Source organism: Salmo trutta, chromosome 15, assembly GCF_901001165.1.
Source record: "Salmo trutta chromosome 15, fSalTru1.1, whole genome shotgun sequence".
Taxonomy (NCBI): Eukaryota; Metazoa; Chordata; class Actinopteri; order Salmoniformes; family Salmonidae; genus Salmo; species Salmo trutta.
In genome coordinates this window covers 32922190-32944148 of record NC_042971.1, presented here as the reverse complement: position 1 = coordinate 32944148, position 21959 = coordinate 32922190, and the positions used below count along the sequence as shown (strand labels likewise).

Below are 21959 nucleotides of genomic sequence, written 5' to 3'. Positions count from 1 at the left end.
CGACAGAGAGAGAGAGACTACCAGAGACAGAGAGAGAGAGAGAGAGAGACTACCAGCGACAGAGAGAGAGACTACCAGCGACAGAGAGAGAGAGAGAGACTACCAGCGACAGAGAGAGAGAGAGAGAGAGAGAGAGACTACCAGCGACAGAGAGAGAGAGAGAGACTACCAGCGACAGAGAGAGAGAGAGAGAGACTACCAGCGACAGAGAGAGAGAGAGAGAGAGAGACTACCAGCGACAGAGAGAGAGAGAGACTACCAGCGACGAGAGAGAGAGAGACTACCAGCGACAGAGAGAGAGAGAGACTACCAGCGACAGAGAGAGAGAGAGACTACCAGCGACAGAGAGAGAGAGAGACTACCAGCGACAGAGAGAGAGAGAGAGACTACCAGCGACAGAGAGAGACTACCAGCGACATCCTCTCCTCGCTGTGCCTTCATGGTAATAAAAAGGCCAAAAGTTAAATGATTTAGCAGATTTAAAAAAAAAACTTGGCCTCCAGTGACTGAAATATAAATCGGAAAAACAGAAATGTGTGAAATAAGAAATCAAAAACACAGCTTTGCCGCCCGCCGGTAGTTTGCAGAGAAGCCGTGGTCTAATGGAGCAAGAAATGCAGCAATTCTGACAAAGACAGCATCTCAATCTTCAAACAGCTGTTCTGAACTGCTGGTTCAGTGTCTGTGAAAGTGCTTTAAGAATAGGACTGCCTCTTAAATTCTTCCTCTGAAGTGCTAGAAGAAGACATTTGCCTCTATGATTTAGAAGTATTTGAGAAAAGTCTAAGGGTGAATCCCAAATCACTCCCTTCCCCTCGGAACTCCATGTGCACTTCTGCCCCAAAGCTGCGGGAGTGAAAATTGAGTGTGTAGGCTTGGCTGGTATACCGTATACTGGGGTATTTTGAAATAGCCACGGGATGGTTTTTCAATACCGTCAAAACTATTTCTTTGAAGTTTTTCCCAAAAAATGTTATACTTGTAGCTACTTTTTAAATAAATACTTGCAGTCCACTTGTGCAATGCATTAGGAGATAAAGCACATTCTTCTTTCAGCCTTCACATTATGACGCATACAGTTCCACAGAACAGTTGAGCCAGTCACGTGTTTGTTTGTAAATAGCACAACGGGTGAAAGCGGGAGCTGGTGAGTCCAGCTGTGTATGGATGGGTCGCGTTTGATATTGAATGTCTTTTTTTTGCTTCAATAGAGAAACCAGCAACGTGCAACTTTGTTTTACTTCACAGAAAATTGGGGCTGACCCCATTTAGTCAACTGGTCGATTGTTCAGTCGATAAGAAATCTTGGTCGACCAACAGCATAAGTCGAAAACTAGCTAAAATAAATCATGGTGTATAAAACACCATTCTGATTCGCGCCAGTCTGAGTGGACTGATCGATTGTGGAGGCGGCACAGTCCATCAGTTTAAGACGTGCTACTGAAATTGTATGGTTATATAAGACCAATAAAAAAAAAAGTTATTATTTTATAACAAATGCGCTTTCTCCCATGTTGGTCAGTGATCGCTGTCAGTGGTTCTGAAATATCAGTGCGCTGTTGAATTGGCACCTTTTCCTAGACCATGTTGCTATGTGCATAATAGCAAAGTTAAACAGCATATTTGTGTTGAGAACAATGCGGCGGAGGCAGCTGCGGAGTTAAGAGAATACAGCCCTTGCCTTAATTGTCTAAGAAAAGTGAAGAAACCAACTTAATTAGGTCTATAAATCAATAGCCTAACTGTTAAATGTGCCTGGCTTTCTTTCTTTCTTTCTTTATTTAATACACACACACACATACATACTGCTCAAAAAAAATAAAGGGAACACTTAAACAACACAATGTAACTCCAAGTCAATCACACTTCTGTGAAATCAAACTGTCCACTTAGGAAGCAACACTGATTGACAATAAATTTCACATGCTGTTGTGCAAATGGAATAGACAACAGGTGGAAATTATAGGCAATTAGCAAGACACCCCCAATAAAGGAGTGGTTCTGCAGGTGGGGACCACAGACCACTTCTCAGTTCCTATGCTTCCTGGCTGATGTTTTGGTCACTTTTGAATGCTGGCGGTGCTTTCACTCTAGTGGTAGCATGAGACGGAGTCTACAACCCACACAAGTGGCTCAGGTAGTGCAGCTCATCCAGGATGGCACATCAATGCGAGCTGTGGCAAGAAGGTTTGCTGTGTCTGTCAGCGTAGTGTCCAGAGCATGGAGGCGCTACCAGGAGACAGGCCAGTACATCAGGAGACGTGGAGGAGGCCGTAGGAGGGCAACAACCCAGCAGCAGGACCGCTACCTCCGCCTTTGTGCAAGGAGGAGCAGGAGAAGCACTGCCAGAGCCCTGCAAAATGACCTCCAGCAGGCCACAAATGTGCATGTGTCTGCTCAAACGGTCAGAAACAGACTCAATGAGGGTGATATGAGGGCCCGACGTCCACAGGTGGGGGTTGTGCTTACAGCCCAACACCGTGCAGGACGTTTGGCATTTGCCAGAGAACACCAAGATTGGCACAGTTATGAAAAATGTAGGATACTAAAGAGGCCTTTCTACTGACTCTGAAAAATACCAAAAGAAAGATGCCCAGGGTCCCTGCTCATCTGTGTGAATGTGCCTTAGGCATGCTGCAAGGAGGCATGAGGACTGCAGATGTGGCCAGAGTGATAAATTGCAATGTCCGTACTGTGAGACGCCTAAGACAGAGGTACAGAGAGACAGGACAGACTGCTGATCGTCCTCGCAGTGGCAGACCACGTGTAACACAGGATCGGTACATCCGAACATCACACCTGGGCTTGTTGTCATTGCAGGCAATCTCAACGCTGTGCGTTACAGGGAAGACATCCTCCTCACTCATGTGGTACCCTTCCTGCAGGCTCATTCTGACATGACAACGCCACCGGCCATACTGCTCGTTCTGTGCGTGATTTCCTACAAGACAGGAATGTCAGAGTTCTGCCATGGCCAGCGAAGAGCCCAGATCTCAATCTCATTGAGCACGCTTGGGACCTGTTGGATCAGAGGGTGAGGGCTAGGTCCATTCTCCCCAGAAATGTCCGGGAACTTGCAGGTGCCTTGGTGGAAGAGTGGGGTAACATCTCACATCAAGAACTGGCAAATCTGGCACAGTCCATGAGAAGATGCACTGCAGTACTTAATGCAGCTGGTGGCCACACCAGATACTGACTGTTACTTTTGTTTCCCCCCCCCCCCCCCCTTTGTTCAGGGACACATTATTCCATTTCTGATAGTCACATGTCTGTGGAACTTCTTCAGTTTATGTCTGAGTTGTTGAATCTTGTTATGTTCATACAAATATTTACACATGTTAAGTTTGCTGAAAATAAACGCAGTTGACAGTGAGAGGACGTTTCTTTTTAGGCTATCGGTATTATTGGGCTACATCAACCAATAGGGTAGACGTAGTTTAAAAGAGCACAGTTGGGGCGAAATATAGGAGAGTGGACACTTACTTGACTTAAGCTAAATTTTGCATAACTTTTAGGTGCAAGGCAATTTGCAAGCAGAGTAAAATACATATGTTAACAATACTTATTTCCAGTCAATGTCAGAGTAAACTATTGCCTATAATATTTTGGAAGTTAAAGACAACTGTGCTGTGCTTCTCAGCCCATATAGCCTTTTTCTACAGGTTATTTAACAGAGACCACACATACATCCATTTGATCTTGTACGACCAACAAGAGAGAAAATTAGGCTACTGAACATGAGCACCCCTCCTGTCCTTTGTTTGCAGACGCGCGAAGGCCCACCTGAAGATGTGCTGTGATTTGTTGATTCAACTCATTACAAGAATCATATATATATATATATATATATATATATATATTTATTTATATATTTATTTAAAATCATCTTTGCAGTGGTTGCAACTATTGAGCAGCAGTGGGCCACCGCTAAATTAATAGGGAAACACTGACAATCCCAGGCAGCCATTGTGAGCCTACCAGGGTTAGAGATTCCAAGTCCATTTTATTCATTCTATTTCTATGTGTGCTGCTGGAGCAGGGAGGGGGGCATTGCCTAGGCAACCAAAGACTTTGCTACAACACCTTGGTTGTTTCAGCAAGGAGCAAGTGTCATCACGTTAAGAGTCCATGTTACCTCAGAAATGGACTCAACCACAGGAATGCCCAGCCGTCCAGTCTTCAGTCAGCTGTTTGTTCCACACAACAAAAATACATATATTTTTTTTTTTACAGTTAAGACAGTTATTTTAATGACGGTCTTCATCCATACCCGTCAGTTACACGATTATACGGTAATTGTGCCAGCTCAAAACTCAGGTTTCACTGCTGAAGAGTGAATCAGAGTAGGCCAACTTCAACAAGAACCAAACATCACTGATATCAAATGGTTGAGAAAATATATTTTATCAGCTGAGAAATTCCCTTAGTGCATCCTTTCAGATACACATCAAGATGACTAGGGATGCTGGTGATTCCTTGTCTGACAACACATGCAGTATATGCAGTGTAGGAGACAAATGTGAAAGCGCAACACCAGACACTGCATAAAAAGCAGCTCTACAATAATACAAAAACACCACCACAACATTCACTGCCTTCATTTCATTATTTTACCAGGCAAGTTGACGGAGTCAACATTTTTCGTCATCATAACCCATGGCTGCACATTTCCTGCACCTGCCTCTCATTTGGCCCCTTGTTCTTAGCAGGGCTGAGGAGCTCGCCGAGGCATACAGAGTAGGCAGCAGCAGGCGCACAGCCTCCGCCAGCAGCGGTCAACGCTCGCCTTGTCTGGGAAATGACGGGAGGAAACGCTTTACAACAAAGTGAACAAACATCTCTGCCTTTACTCCAAAAGGTGTTTTCCTCCCCGCCATAATGTGGAATGTATGAGCCTTTAACGAGTGACTCTGCATCCAACTTGTTCCCTCCAATCTTCTAATCTTCCAAGGTCTTAACACATTCAAAACAAAATAACATTTCAGGTTCTCTTAATGTACTGCCTGAGGTTGCTGTGTTAACATTTTACCTCGGCTGACATCAACTTCTAAAGATTGCAGGGGGGGGGGGGGTTCGTCCTTACTGAGACAGTGTCTGTGCATAGGATAATGAATCATAACAGTTTAAACTGTCTATTTTCCACACCATTCATATAGGCTAGTTTATCATCTCCCTGGTTCAAAGTTGCATTCTCTCAGAAGAAGCACTGCTCTATTCAACAGGGATGCAAACTGGTGATGGTCCAAAAAGGTGTTGAAATGTACATATACTTTTCATATTTTCAGAGAATAACAAGTACATAATACATATTTGAACAATGTTTATTGTAGGCTGGCATTGCTTAATTCATTGAGTGGGTCGAATTTAATCCAGAAGTGTATTATGCCGCTCATGAGTACAGCGACACGTTGGGATACGGCACGATTTTCCTTGTCCGAAGCAGGCCTATAGGTCTATTTGTTTGGCAAGACAGCCATGCATGTCTGCATCTCACTTTAGACTGTCTTTTGGATCTCCGTTCGCCTTTTGTTTACGGTGTTTGCTTCCTGTTAATGTAACTAGCCTAAATATAGATTGTGTCACGCCTTTATCGAGCTGATATATTGTTTACTAGGCCTACTTGGTGCCGCTGTTTTGTTCTGTTTGCATTCATTTGTTTGAATTCGCAGAAGTATCGGTATTCTAAGCCAAACTGCTATTCTGTATTTTTGTGGCATGCATGAATAACTAGGCTACTACTTTCAGCATTTAGTTTGCATTATCTTGGTAAGGCAGCTGTAATAGGCGAATTACCCTATCAATCTTGTAGCCTATATTCATTACCAAAACAGCCTTGCTTTAGTAACTTCAAAAGCACTCAATGGTCTGAGTCTCAGCATTCTACTTTATGTTTTTGGTATAGCGTGATATAAGCCAAATTCAATATAATTCCAATGCAAGAACCCCCAACAAATGTGCCACCACACCAATTTCAACTGCCCCCTTAGTCACTTTATCCTAGCGCTGGGATGGAGAGAAGCAGACCAGTAGATTAATGGCTGGTTAGGGGATGTGGTTGGCTGCTCACAGCTGTCACACATGGTATTGGATGAAGCACTCATTCTGATATGACATATCTGAAATCATGCTCTGAACTCTGATATTCTATTTGCAGGATGCATTCTGTGTTCAGTGATTAATTTCAATATGATGCTAACGTAGCTAGCTAACGTTAATTACTTTGTGTGTAATAATAATTTGTGCTACGAAACATACATGCTACTATTATTTGCTTCTTGTCAACTATAACCACAGCATTATTTCAAACAGGTTGGTTATCTCGAGTTAAATTCCAAATTTTCCAGTCAGTCTGTTGCGCTGACAGCGTGATGACACAGCAGCCAGAAAAGGTAACGTTAGTGAGCACACAGTGGGTGAATCTCAATTGCGTACTCCTCGCATCCTCTACTCAAAACTCATTGGATGAGAAAGCCAGAGGTCCCTCCCCTCTAACCCCCTGGGTTTTGAGAAGGAGGCGAGGACAAAAGGAGTATGCAATTGAGATTCTCCCAGGGAGAAAATCTGTTCACGCTGTTATTTTATAGCTCAACTGGTGACACACCGTCTGCTCACTGTCAGAGCCATCCCACCCCAAACATTTTTGATGAGACAGACAGACACACGTGGCAAAATGGCTTAAGGACAACAAAGTCAAGGTATTGGAGTGGCCATCACAAAGCCCTGACCTTAATCCCATAGAACATTTGAGGGCAGAACTGAAAAAGCATGTGCAAGTAAGGAGGCCTACAAACCTGACTCAGTTACACCAGCTCTGTCAGGAGGAAGTTATTGTGGGAACTTGTGGAAGGCTACCCGAAAGGTTTGACCCAAGTTAAACAATTTAAAGGCAATGCTACCAAATACTAATTGAGTATGTAAACTTCTGATCCACTGGGAATGTGATGAAAGAAATAAAAGCTGAAATAAATAATTATGTAAACCAAGGTTACTGGAGCCTTGAAATAATAGCATAAAACTTTTTCCCTCTCACTCACATTTCAGGAGAGTCAAATGGAGAATATTTCATTGAACAAGAGGCTAAACTCTTACTCAACCTTAATGTAATAAAATGGCACATCAGGACAAAGAGAAAAGGCCTCCAGCTCAACTAGACTCACTTTACTAAACCTAACACATGAGAGGAAGGGGGTCACAAAAAGTTCTGATTTGCATCACTTTCATTGTGAGGCAGGCGTGATTTACAACCACAGAATCTGAAGTACAGCAGAGCAGACGTACGGCCTATTGCCCGGGTACCAGAATTTCTGCACTAACTGGCTCTCAAACAATATACTGTACCCTCAGATAGGTATCACTTTGGTGCCGGTCTTGTGATGCTCTCCATGGGCCGTGTTAGCTCCTATTGAGCTCTAATAGACACAGAAACAAGACAGGGCCTGGTGGCTGAGTAACCTCCTGGACAAATTTAAAGGCTCAGGCACACCACTAGCGTTTGCTGGCAGAGAGTCTTTAGCACATCTGAAAGTAATTTGCGAAACGACTGTGCACTGATTTTACATGTAGAATTGCATGAATAATTTATTTTTATTTTATTTATTTTTTTTTTTATTTTACCGTTATTTTACCAGGTAAGTTGACTGAGAACACATTCTCATTTACAGCAACGACCTGGGGAATAGTTTCAGGGGAGAGGAGGGGGATGAATGAGCCAATTGTAAGCTGGGGATGATTAGACAGCCGTGATGGTATGAGTGCCAGATTGGGAATTTAGCCAGGACACCGGGGTTAACACCCCTACTCTTACGATAAGTGCAATGGGATCTTTAATGACCTCAGAGAGTCAGGACACCCGTTTAACGTCCCATCCGAAAGACGGCACCCTACACAGGGCAGTGTCCCCAATCACTGCCCTGGGGCATTGGGATATTTTTTAGACCAGAGGAAAGAGTGCCTCCTACTGGCCCTCCAATACCACTTCCAGCAGCATCTGGTCCCCCATCCAGGGACTGACCAGGACCAACCCTGCTTAGCATCAGAAGCAAGCCAGCAGTTGGATGCAGGGTGGTATGCTGCTGGCTATAATGTCAGCTGTTTCACACAAAAACCCAAATAACCCTGCAACAGGGCAAGAAAAACATTACCGTTCACCAAGCAGCAGGATATTATTCTTGCAGCACGATCACTGATATTGTTTCACTCAAAATAAGAGTCCCCCTGCAAAGACATGCTAAACTTTGGGAATATATGCAGTGCAACTGTTTTTTCACAGCATTGCAACCACCTTTGAATTGTTTTATTTTTTTTGGGGGGGGGGGGCGGAAATTACTTGATGTATTTTATTTTATTTGGGATATTGTATTATTTATACCAGCATTTCTTTTGAAAGTTTAAACAAATACTGATATGTTGAACGCTATTGCTTAGGCTATACTTAAAGAAATACAATTTTAATAAAACATGCTTTTCAAATTACTCAATAGTCTGCAAAACTTTAATTGGTCTATTGTGCTGGGCAACAGGTTTAATATAGACTGCTGGTGATTAGCTTGCTAGCTACTTCCAGACACAAATAAGAACAGCTCACTGACCATTTTACTCGCCCGAGCAGAGCTGGTAAGGCTGTTTTTATGTTATCCAGAACTTTGGTGACTAACTGTGCTGCTGGTAACAATTTAATTGAGATTTTTTAGCAATGTATTTCTGACACCAGCCATATTCAACAGGTGTTGAGCATTCATAAATTTGTCAGTTATTCTGCGCTCTGGCACACTCAGACGAGAGTGCTCTGAAAGAGGAATAGATTGACATAGCTGGTAAATTCGCTCTGGCTAACGACAGTTGTTGCAGTGACATCATGAACATTCTATTGAAATGGTTACTTGCATAGTGGAGTCTTTTGTTTAGACATGTAACTATCTAGCTAAACAAGTAGTGACCTGCGACAGTTTCCTGAAACAAATCACATTTGGCACCTCCAATAAGGCAAAACAAGAGTATATGAAATCTAGTATGGAGTTAAATTTTATTTCACACTGGAAGCAAACAGGGTAAGCCACACCCCCCAAAAAACATGTTAAACACAACAGTATATTAATTTGTTGTTTTGGAATGAATATAACATACAGGACTAAATGCTTGTCTATAAGACTGTCTCCCTCCAAAACTATACATATTTGGTTAGCAGAAACTCTACTGAGTATTTTACACCCCACTGTAGCGGAAACAGGTAGAAAAGTTATATTCCATGTACAGTATATTTGTGTTTTGCATTGGGGGCTATCGAAGGGGTGGAGAACAAATTTGGTTAGTAGAGACCTAGTCCTTGATCATGATTCTCAGGTCCATTATATTACACATAAGAGTCATTGGACAAAGGCTTCTTCTGTACGGGTGTGTTTTGTTAAGAGTCACAAATCTCAGTCTGAACATTAGCACCCATCGCTTGCTGTACAGTTTTGGAAGCATAAGGACCTTATCTTTCATATCGGCAAGAAATAATTTTCTAAAACCAAAAGTTTATAGTGTTAGTGTTCCCACACGGACATTCCTCCATGTTACAGCGAGTGTTTACGTTAAACAGAGGGACCGCCTGTGCTAACTAGCTATCTAGTATGCTCCAAACACTAGTGTGTAAAGGAAGAAGGCCACCAGATTGTGTCACTGAAAAATACTGTCGGCAGCAACTGTAATAAAGCTGATTAAAACAGTGTAGATTTTTCAGTTATGAAATTATTTTGATGTGATATGAAAGTAAAGGGCTTTATGGTTGTGTATCACAATTGACCTTATTAAGGAGTAATGGTAAGCTCCTTGAAAGTACATGCTGGGCCAGTAGAGACCCTACTATTTCCTATCCAACTTTAACCTCTACTGGACCGGTTCTCCTACATTACATTTCCCATTTCCACAAACTTCAAAGTGTTTCCTTTGAAATGGTATCAATAATATGCATATCCTTGCTTCAGGTCCTGAGCTACAGCAAGTTAGATTTGGGTTACTTATTGCCTTTTCTTGAGGGCACTATAAGTGCCCATTGATTAAAATTAATCATCATCTTTTGAATGACTAATCCACAATGAAGTGTGGGCTTTTATTTTGAAGGTTTCCTCATTACCATATGAACGTGACATCATTTGTGCAGCTAGTAGAATACGAGTAAAAATAGCTTACAGAACCACACAGAAACATTCTTTCAAAACAGCATCTTTGTGCTGGGTCTCAACAACCAATGTGCACAACAACTGTCTGCTGCACATCACAACTTCCTTTCGTATAACGAACGTTAGGCTTTGTAACTTGTAACACAGCTATTTCCTGACTGCTACGTGGCCTTTTCACCATCCACCAGCGTAGCTACCTGGCACTATCCTCCCACATTCTTCTGAAACGCTCGACTTTGGCGACAACTTGGCCCTTTTCCTAAAGAAGAGATGTATTGGTAAAGTAGCGTAACTAGTTAGCTAGCAAACTAGCTAATGTCATTGAAAAGGAGGTGACAAGCAGTGCCACACGTAGCAAGAACACATGAATAAGTCATGTAGAAACTTGCTAGCCAATTGACCATTTAAGAACCTGCTGCCAAAAAGCCTCACATTGTCAACATGTTCAACAAGCTAACTAACGTTAGACAGTTAATGTTGTCGCACAATTGCAGATATTTTACATGCGTGCAGCTAACTAGCTACGTCCATTTCCAACGTGATCAGACAGTCAGTGACACCAAGTCAAGAAGTGTTTTCACTTGCAGCGCGAGCCAGCCAAACCGTGTACTAGACAACCTTACCTGTATTTGAAGGATGCCACCCGGTCCCTCCACAATTTCTGGCGAGTTCTCAAAGACTCGGTCTCGATACAATGACCACAGACCAACGTTCGGCAGGAAAAGAAGAGCCGCTATAAGCAACCCTGCGAACTGCAGTAGACGTTTTTCTTTCCGCCTCATTTCTCCAGAAGAAATGCGAGAAAAGCTGTCGACAGTGTATTCCCAGGCAGCTCCTTCCCGGTGGAAACAACTTTCGCAAATTCACTCTGATCAAACGAACGATGTAGCTTATTGAGCTGCAGGCACTTCCGCTAGGGGGAGTTAATCAATATCCTGGTTGCGGGATCACAAAACGGAAGGAGACTTTTGCATTCTTCTTTGTAGTGAAAAATTATGAGATTCCCTAAAAACACACCACTTCAATACAGCAACGAGTGGAAGTTACTTTTTCGTAGCAGGTTCCGATAATGAAGTTAAAGACATGCTCCGGAACGTTGGCGACTAGTAACAAAGATGGTATATTATATTGACAAGATAGTCAAGTGACCGCTCTAACAATGGAAATACAAATATGGAAGGCAGGGCGAGATCAGGTGGGACCATTCTAGCCAATGAGAGGGTAGATACGCATTATAACAACATACAATAGAGATAGATATAGAGGACTCCGTGCTACTATAGTCTGTTTGATTGCATGAGCGTTCTTCATTGGCTGATTGCTCCCAACTCATAGGAATCCCCACCCATTTGACTACTATACAATGGCAACGTCCATGCTAAAACAAGTTATATCCATGATGAGTCCTCTATCTATCTCTATGACAACAGGCACAACTCAAATATAAAGTTGCCGAAATGCCACATGCATCCACTTATATCAGTGCATTTGTAACAACCTAACCATGACAAAACATATGTTTGATCAAGCCTCACATAGCAAAGTAACTAAATTTGTTGACCAAATTTGACACCTCTACAAAAATTCCTAACTTTCATCAGCTCTATATCACCCCATCTAGACTGCACACGTTCAACCCTGATATCTCCTCCCTATGTTTTAGATGTGGCTCAGATGAAGTAGCATTCCTCCATTCCACTTGGCAGTGTTCAAAACTACACGGTTTCTGCCAGGGGTATGCGATACCATATCCTCAATTCACGGGGTTGCATTGTCTTTAGACCCGGAGGTCTGTCTACTGGGTAACTTTACTAACACCAATCTTAGGTAAAGCCATGCTATAAAGCTAACAGAAATTTTGCTAGCGATTGCCAAGAAATGTATTGCCTTGAAATGGAAATCGGATTCCTCCCTGCCAGTTGCAATGTGGCTATCGGAAGTTAATATTATTAATTATCAAAAAAAAAAAAAATCCTAACTTTGTGGGCTTATTTTTTGGGACATTTTTCGGCTGAGTAAAACCTCTGCTTCGCCTCTTCCTCCCTGCTAGTAAGTAGGGAAAGGGTTAGCGAAAATGCTCTCCTAACCTGCTAGGAAAAGTCACTTCTGGTCAAACCTGTATCAAAGTGGTGTGTTTTTAGGGAGTCCCAATAATCAATATTTGAATTCCAATCAAACCATAATGTTTATATTAAATCACCTACAGACCTGCAGAAATAAAAATGACAGTTACCCTGGCTCCTTTATGACATTAAAGTGGAAGTCTTCACAAAGTTCCTTAAAACCTCTTACATCTAGATGTTCCGCTAGCGGAACGTCTGCTCCAATATCCAATGATGGGCGTGGCGCGAAATACAAATTCCTCTAAAATCCGAAAACTTCAATTTTTCAAACATATGACTATTTTACAGCTATTTAAAGACAAGACTCTCGTTAATCTAACCACACTGTCCGATTTCAAAAAGGCTTTACAGCGAAAGCAAAACATTAGATTATGTCAGCAGAGTACCCAGACAGAAATAATCAGACACCCATTTTTCAAGCTAGCATATAATGTCACAAAAACCCAGAAGACAGCTAAATGCAGCACTAACCTTTGATGATCTTCATCAGATGACACACCTAGGACATTATGTTATACAATACATGCATGTCTGTTCAATCAAGTTCATATTTATATCAAAAAACAGCTTTTTACATTAGCATGTGACGTTCAGAACTAGCATACCCCCCGCAAACTTCCGGGGAATTTAATAACAATTTACTAAATTACTCACGATAAACGTTCACAAAAAGCATAACAATTATTTTAAGAATTATAGATACAGAACTCCTCTATGCACTCGATATGTCCGATTTTAAAATAGCTTTTGAAGCACATTTTGAAGCACATTTTGCAATATTCTGAGTAGATAGCCCAGCCATCACGGGCTAGCTATTTAGACACCCGGCAAGTTTAGCCTTCACCAAAATCACATTTACTATAAGAAAAATGGTCTTACCTTTCCTGTTCTTCGTCAGAATGCACTCCCAGGACTTCTACTTCAATAACAAATGTAGGTTTGGTCCCAAATAATCCATCGTTATGTTCCATCAGCGACGTTTTGTTCGTGAGTTCTAAACACTATCAGAATGGTAAATCACGGTCGTGCGCATGGCACATAACGTGACAAACCATTTCTAAATATTCCATTACCGTACTTCGAAGCATGTCAACCGCTGTTTAAAATCATTTTTTATGCAATTTATCTCGTAGAAAAGCGATAATATTCCGACCGGGAATCTGCGTGTCTGTAAACAGAGGGAAAAACAGAAAGGCGGGGGCTGCCAGTGCCCACGCCTAAGCCCTTTGTCCTCTGATAGACCACTTAGCAAAAGCGCTCGTGTGTTTCAGCCAGGGCTTTGAATTACGTCATTCAGGTTTTTCCCGGGCTCTGAGAGCCCATTGGAGCCGTAGGAAGTGTCACGTAACAGATCCTTTGTAATGGATAGAGATAATAAAGAAGGGGAAGAAAGGGTCAGACAGGGTACTTCCTGTACAGAATCTTCTCACGTTTTGGCCTGCCAAATGAGTTCTGTTATACTCACAGACACCATTCAAACAGTTTTAGAAACTTTGGAGTGTTTTCTATCCAAAGCTAATAATTATATGCATATTCTAGTTTCTGGGCAGGACTAATAATCAGATTAAATCGGGTACGTTTTTATCCAGCCGTGAAAATACTGCCCCCTAGCCATAAGAGGTTAAAGGGATATTGGCAATGAAGCCCTTGGTCTACTTCCCCAGAGTCAGATAAACTTGTGGAATCATTTTTATGTATCTGTGTCCAGTATGAAGGAAGTTAGAGGTAGTTTCGAGATCAATGCTAACTAGCATTAGCGTAAAGACTGGAATTCTACAGGAATAGACTACAGGAATCGGGACGGAACCAAAGTTATTTTCCAATCGTTTCATTCTGAACAGAACCATAATTATTTTCTCCAGTTCCACTGTTCCGACCAGGAAAATAAACTCTGAACCAGTTTGAACCCCAAAAAAGTAACAGTTTATATTGTTAATTTCTCTGAAATCAACATTAAATTACTTTACCAATCAGTGCGGATAGAGCAGCTTGCTTTCTCCGGATCAAGTCATTGTTTTCATTCTATCGGTGATGCAGGACGGACGTTGCTCTAAGATACAGAGTAGCCACGTTTTGCGAGCATGAAGAGGCCAGAGAAAGCCAGACAAGTAAATTGGGCTAAGGAACAGAAGATGGGTATTGGAGAAAGGCCATCAGTGTGTGTTCTATTTTCTGTGTTTGGGACACATGGGCAAGGTTTGGTAGGTTACTTTATAAATGTAATCCGTTACAGTTACTAGTTAACTGTCCGAAATTGTAATCAGTAACTTTTGGATTACCCAAATTAAGTAACGTAATCTGATTACATTCCGTTACTTTTAGATGACTTTCCCCTTAAGAGGCATTAGAGGAAGACAAACATGTATATTACCAATTGAACAACATCTATTGCAGGATAAATCAATGTTAAAGTTTACATATCTGGCCATATATGGATGTTAAATTTTACTTTATGGGTTGGTTATGTAGGCTTCTTCTAACCCATTACGTTCTACTACGTATAATAATACAACTAAATTATATATTTACATTAAAAAACAAAGTTTATCAGAATTCCAGTCATTCCAATACATGTTAAACCCCTTGATCTTCAAGAATAGGACTTGGAAATATGGAAGTATAGATTAGCCAAGTTGTTACCTGAGCATAACCCCAAAACTAAGAATTTATTAGTCATGAGGACTGATTAGGCTCATTGATTTGAAAAATAAATGCTGCGCTCATGGAATGGCATGCTTTGAGCACTACTGAAAAGTGCTATTTACATGTGCAAAATTAATGTATATGCTGCATTTTCTATAGGCCTATTGTTTACCTTTTTGTTGGTGATACTTTGATATCTTGATAATATGCAGCTGTTTAAAGGGAAAATCCACAGATGAAACAATAACAAATCGGCCGCACCAGCCTCTGTTTTGGTAAAGAGCTGAGGGATGGGCCTGGAGAAATGTAACCACTCTCAGATTAATAGACAGAGCTATGGATGCAAGGACTGACCAACCATGATATCAAAATTATTGTTTTAACCATACTATGAGGATATACAGGTTTGTTTACATTTACAATTTTTTACAAACATTAGAGAAAAACAAGCTTATATTTTAGGTTCTCATGGAGTGTGACAGTTAAACTAAGCTCATGAGGCATTTTTAATTATATTCTTCAAGAATCAATGGATGTACAGTACCAGTTAAAAGTTTGGACACACCTACTCATTCAGGGGTTTTTCTTTATTTTTACTATTTTCTACAATGTAGAATAATATGAAGACATCAAAACTATGAAATAACACATATAGAATCACGTAGTAACCATGTAGTTGCCTTGAGGATAGCTTTGCACACTCTTGGCATTCTCTCAACCAGCTTCAGGAGGAATGCTTTTCCAACCATCTTGAAGGACTTCCTATATCATCTGAGCACTTGTTGGCTGCTTTTCCTTCACTCTGTGGTCCAACTCATTCCAAACCATCTCAATTGGGTTGTGGAGGCCAGGTCATCTGATGCAGCACTCCACCACTCTCCTTCTTGGTCAAAGAAGCCCTTACACAGCCTGGAGGTGTGTTTTGGGTCATTGTCCTGTTGAAAAAAAAATCATAGCCCCACTAAGCGCAAACCAGATGGGATGGCATATCGCTGCAGAATGCTCTGGTAGCCATGCTGGTTAAGTGTGCCTTGAATTCTAAATAAATCACAGACTGTGTCACCATCAAAGCCCCCATTGCTCGTGTTTCTTGGCCCAAGCAAGTCATTTCTTCTAATTGGTGTCCTTAAGAAGTGGTTTCTTTGCAGTGATTCGACCATGAAGGCCTGATTCACGCAGTCTCCTCTGAACAGTTGATGTTGAGATGTGTCTGTAACTTGAACTCTGTGAAGCATTTATTTGGGCTGGAATTTCTGAGGCTGGTAACTTTAATGAAGTTATCCTTATCCTCCTTTCCTGTGGCGGTCCTCATGAGAGCCAGTTTCATCATCGCGCTTGACGGTTTTTGTGACTGCACTTGAAGAAACATTCAAAGTTATAGAAAATGCTAGACTGTCATTTCTGTTTGCTTATTTGAGCTGTTCTTGCCATAATATGGACTTGGTCTTTTACCAAACAGGGCTATCTTCTGTATACCACCCCTACCTTGTCACAACACAAGTCATTGGCTCAAACACATTAAGAAGGAAAGAAAATACACAAATTAACTTTTTAAAAAACTTCTTAGGGCTAGGCCCCTTTTTTCTCCACGTCCTGTCTGAATGACGTGCCCAAAGTAAACTGGCTGTAGCTCAGGCCCTGAAGCCAGGATATGCATATAATTGGTACCATTGGAAAGACAACACTTTGAAGTTTAAAGAAATGTTTAAATAATGTAGGAAAATATAACACAATAGATATGGTAGGAGAAAATACAAAGAAAAAACAACTGGACATTTTAGTTTTTTGAGAGACCATCCTCTTAGAAGTTCAAGAGAAAGGTCATATTAAAGATTAGCTCCCTGTATGCAATTCCTATGGCTTCCACAGGGTGTCAGCAGTCTATGTCCACGTTTATAGGCTTGTAACATAAAAAACGAATAAGAAATATCAGTTTAACAGAAGGACACTGTCTTGCAAATTCGTGTTTGTGCGCACCATGAAGACTTTACGCACCTGCTAAAATCGGTTTCCTGTTGAACATACTTCTTTCCATAAAAAATATTATAGTTTGATTACATTTTAGGGTGTCTGAGGAGTAAATAGAAACTTATTTTGACTTGTTGAAACAAAGTTTAGGGGTAGATTTTAGGATTCCTTTCTCTGCATGTTGAACGAGTGTATTAATCAAATCGATGGCGCCAACTCAACAGACTTTTTGGGATATAAAGAAGGTTTTTATCTAACAAAACGACACTACATGTTATAGCTGGGTCTCTTTGGATGACAAATCAGAGCAAGATTTTCCAAAAGTAAGTGAATATTTAATCGTTATTTGTGAATATATGAAACCTGTGCCGGTGGAAAAATATTTTGATGTGGGGCACCGTCCTCAAACAATCACATGGCATGTTTTCGCTGTAACAGCTACTGTAAATCGAATAGTGCAGTTAGATTAACAAGAATCTAAGCTTTCAGCCGATATAAGACACTTATATGTACTTAAATGTTTAAAATCCATAATAACTATTTGAATTTATTTGAATTACGCGCCCTCCAGTTTCACCGGAAGTTGTCCCGCTAGAACAATTGTCTAATTCAAGAGAACATCTCTGGTCATCCCTAATGCCTCTGATCTGGCGGACTCACTAAACACATGCTTCGTTTGTAAATTATGTCTGAGTGTTGGAGCATGACCCTGGCTATCCGTAAATTAAAAAAACAAGACAATGGGGCCGTCTGGTTTGCTTTAAATAAGGAATATGAAAAGATTTATACTTTTACTTTTACTTTTGATACTTAAATATATGTTAGCATTACATTTACTTTTGATACTTAAGTATATTTAAAACAAAATACTTTTAGACTTTTACTCAAGTAATATTTTACTGGGTGACTTTCACTTTTACTTGAGTAAAACTTAAAATACCTTTATAGAAAATGACTCAAGTATGACAATTGGGTACTTTTTCCACCACTTAACACACACACTAATAGACTCATCATTTGCTGCTGCTACTTTGTTCTTAATATTTTTTATTTTACTCTTAAATATCTATCCTGATGCCTAGTCACTTTACACGGCCTACATGTACATACATTATACAGTGAATTCGGAAAGTATGCAGACCCCTTGACTTTTTACAAATTTTACTACGCTACAGCCTTATTCTAAAAAGGATTAAATCATTTTCCCCCACATGAATCTACACACAATAACACCATAATGACTGTCACGTCCTGACCCTAGTAAGATGTCATTTTCTCTAGTAGAGTAGGTCAGGGCGTGACAGGGGTGTTTTGGGTTGTTCTATTTCTATGTTTAAGTTCTAGTTTTTCTATTTCTATGTTGGGATTGTTTGGGTTGATCTCTAATTGGAGGCAGCTGATCCTCGTTGCCTCTGATTAGAGATCATATTTAAGTAGGGATTTTTCTTCCTGGGTTTTGGTGGGTAGTTGTTTTCTGTTTAGTCTATGTCACCTGACGGAACTGTTGTCGGTTGTTTTGTTAAAAAGTATATTCATTAAAAGTAAATATGAGCACGCTACACGCTGCGCCTTGGTCCCCTTTATACGACCCGCGTTACAGAACTACCCACCATGGTTGGATCAAGTGGCGTGCCCGGACAGAAATGGACACCTGGTCACATCAGGAGTGGATTGAGAGGAGAGACTGGACTTGGGGCCAGGTAATCGAGCGATATCGGAGCCTAACGAGATGTAGCCCCCCAATTTTTTTTGGGGGGGCACACGGGTAGTTTGGCTGGGCCAGGACTGGGACCTGAGCCAATTCCCTGTGCTTTTTGTGGTAAGCATGTGCCTGCCTCTCACATTCTCTCTCCAGTGCGCCTCCATAGCACAGTACATCCTGTGCCTGCTCCTCGCGCTCTCCCTCCAGCGTGCCTCCAGAATCCAGTACGTCCTGTGCCTGTTCTTCGCACTCTACCTCCAATGCGCATCTATAACCCAGTACGGCCGGTGCCTGCTTTGAGCACTCGGTCCTCAGTGCGTCTCCCCAGTCCGGTGAGACCGGTTCCTGCTCCACGTACAAAGCCTCCAGTGATAATCGATGGCCTGGTGCCTGTAGGGATATTCCATGGCACGAAGCCTGAAGAGGTAATCCATGGCCCGGAACCTGAAGAAATAATCCTTGGCAAAAAGCCTGGAGGGATTATAAATGGTCCAGAGCCTGTAGGGATAAACCATGGCACGAAGCCTGTAGGAATAATCCATGGCCCGGCACCTGTAGAGATAATCCATGGTAAAAAGCCTCCAGTGATGATCCTTGGCGCGGAACCTGTAGAGATGATCCATGGCATGGAGCCAGCAGCAACGGTCACTAGTCCGGAACCTATTATGACGCCACCCAGTCCGGAGCCTCGGGCGATGCTTTTCCGTCCGGAGCCTCCAGCGACGCTCCCTAGGCCGGAGCCTCCAGCGACGCTCCCCAGGTCGGAGCCTCCAGCGACGCTCTTCAGTCCGGAGCCTCCAGCAACGCTCTTCAGTCCAGAGCCTCCAGCAACGCTCCCCAGTCCGGAGCCTCAAACGAAGCTCCTCAGTCCAGAGCCTCCAGCAACGCTCCTCAGTACGGAGCCTCAAACGACGCTCCTCAGTCCAGAGCCTCCAGCGACGCTCATCAGTACGGAGCCTCCAGCAACGCTCCCCAGTCCGGAGCCTCCAGCGACGCTCCCCAGTCCGGAGCCTCAAGCAACGCTCCCCAGTCCGGAGACTCCAGCGACGCTCCCCAGTCCGGAGCCTCCAGCGACGCTCCCCATCCCGGAGCCTCCAGCGACGCTCCCCATCCCGGAGCCTCCAGCGACGGTCCGCAGCCCAGAGCCTTCAGCGGCGGTCCGCAGCCCAGAGCCTTCAGCGGCGGTCCGCAGCCCAGAGCCTTCAGTGGCGGCCTGCAGCCCAGAACCTTCAGCCCAGAGACTCTAGCAATGATCTACAGTCCGGTTCTTTCGATGACGATCCACGGTCAGGTGGGAAAGAAGCAGAGGGATCAATGGGTGGAGCGGGGGTTACGCCCCGAACCCGAGCCACCTCCATGGGGGGAGGCGTTGGATAAGAAGGTTCTGGGTACTGCATATGAGCCGCCATAGACATTAGTCGCCCACCCTACCCTCCCTTTGTGTTTTGTTGTTGGGGGGGTTTGTTGTGTGGGGGGTTTGTTGTTGGGGGGGTTTGGTGTTGTTTTGTTGGGTTTTATTATGTTGCATTCGGAGTCTGCACCTTTGGGGGGTACTGTCAGGTCCTGACCCTAGTAAGATGTAATTTTCTATAGTAGAGTAGGTCAGGGAGTGAGAGGGGGTGTTTTGGGTTGTTCTATGTTTTCTATTTCTATGTTTAAGTTCTGGTTTTTCTATTTCTATGTTGGGATTGTTTGGGTTGATCTCTAATTGGAGGCAGCTGATCCTCGTTGCCTCTGATATTTAAGTAGGGGTTTTTCTTCCTGGGTTTTGGTAGGTAGTTGTTTTCTGTTTAGTGTACGTCACCTGACAGAACTGTTGTCGGTCGTTTTGCTGTTTTGTTAAAAAGTATATTCATTAAAAGTAAATATGAGCACTCTACATGCTGCGCCTTGGTCCCCTTTATACAACCCGCGTTACAATGACAAAGCAAGATTTTTTTATATTTTTTTAACTCCCATAAATATCACATTTACATAAGTATTCAGACCCTTTACTCAGTACTTTGTTAAAGTACATTTGGCAGCGATTACAGATCCTCTCAAGCTCTGTCAGGTTGGATGGGGAGCGTCGCTGCACAGCTATTTTAAGGTCTCTCCAGAGATGTTTGATCACGTTCAAGTCCAGGATCAGGCTGGGCCACTCAAGGACATTCAGAGACTGTCTTGGCTGTGTGCTTAGGGACATTGTCCTATTGGAAGGTGAACCTTCACCCCAGTCTGAGGACCTGAGGGCTCTGAAACAGGTTTTCGTCAAGGGTCTCTCTGTACTTTGCTCCGTTCATCTTTCCCTCGATCCTGATTTGTCTTCCAGTCCCTGTCACTGAAAAACATCCCCACAGCATGATGCTGCCACCAATATGTTTCCCGATAGGGATGATGCCAGGTTTCCTCCAGACATGACGCTTCGCATTCAGGCCAAAGAGTTCAATCTTGATTTCATCAGACCAGAGAATCTTGTTTCTCATGGTCTGAGAGTCCTTTATGTGCCTTTTGGCAAACTCCAAGTGGGCTGTCATGTGCCTTTTACTGAGGAGTGGCTTCCGTCTGGCCACTCTACCATAAAGGCCTGATTGGCGGAGCGCTGCAAGATAGTTGTCCTTCTGGAAGGTTCTCGCATCTCCACAGAGGAACTCTGGGGCTCAGTCAGAGTGACCATCACATTCTTGGTCACCTCCCTGACCAAGGCCCTTCTTCCCTGATTGCTCAGTTTGGCCAGGTGGCCAATAGCCTTGGTGGTTCCAAACTTCTTCCATTTAAGAATGATGGAGGCCTCTGTGTTCTTGGGGACCTTCAATGCTGCAGAAATGTTTTGGTACCCTTCCCCAGATCAGTGCCTCGACACAATCCTGTCTCTGAGCTTTACGGACGATTCCTTCAACCTCATGGCTTGTTTTTTTTGTTGTCTGACATGCACTGTCAATGGTGGGATCTTATATAGACAGGTGCGTGCCTTTCCAAATCATGTCCAATTATTTGAATTTACCACAGGTGGACTCAAATCAAGTTGTAGAAACATCTCAGGGATGATCACTGGAAACAGGATGCACCTGAGGTCAGTTTCGAGTCTCATAGCAAAGGGTCTGAATACTTATGTAAATAAGATACATAAGAACACTGCCATTCCTGTCTTGCAGGAAATCACGCACAGAAGGAGCAGTATGGCTGGTGGCATTGTCATGCTGGAGGGTCATGTCAGGATGAGCCTGCAGGAAGGGTATCACATGAGGGAGGAGGTTGTCTTCCCTGTAACGCACAGTGTTGAGATTGTATGCAATGACAACAAGCTCAGTCTGATGATGCTGTGACACACCGCCACAGACCATGACTGACCCTCCACCTCCAAATCAATCCCGCTCCAGAGTA

General features: G+C 42.7%; 1 protein-coding gene across 1 annotated transcript in view; it reads right to left on the bottom strand.

Moving 5' to 3' along the window:
* LOC115148834 (polypeptide N-acetylgalactosaminyltransferase 10) overlaps nt 1-11266 on the bottom strand; it is a 130710-nt gene extending 119444 nt beyond the window's left edge. The window contains exon 1 of the mRNA XM_029691095.1: nt 10784-11266. Within this exon, the coding sequence (XP_029546955.1) occupies nt 10784-10942 (159 nt within the window). The 5' untranslated portion in view covers nt 10943-11266. The remainder of the gene's footprint in view (nt 1-10783) is intronic.
* Between the last annotated feature and the right edge of the window lie 10693 nt (nt 11267-21959).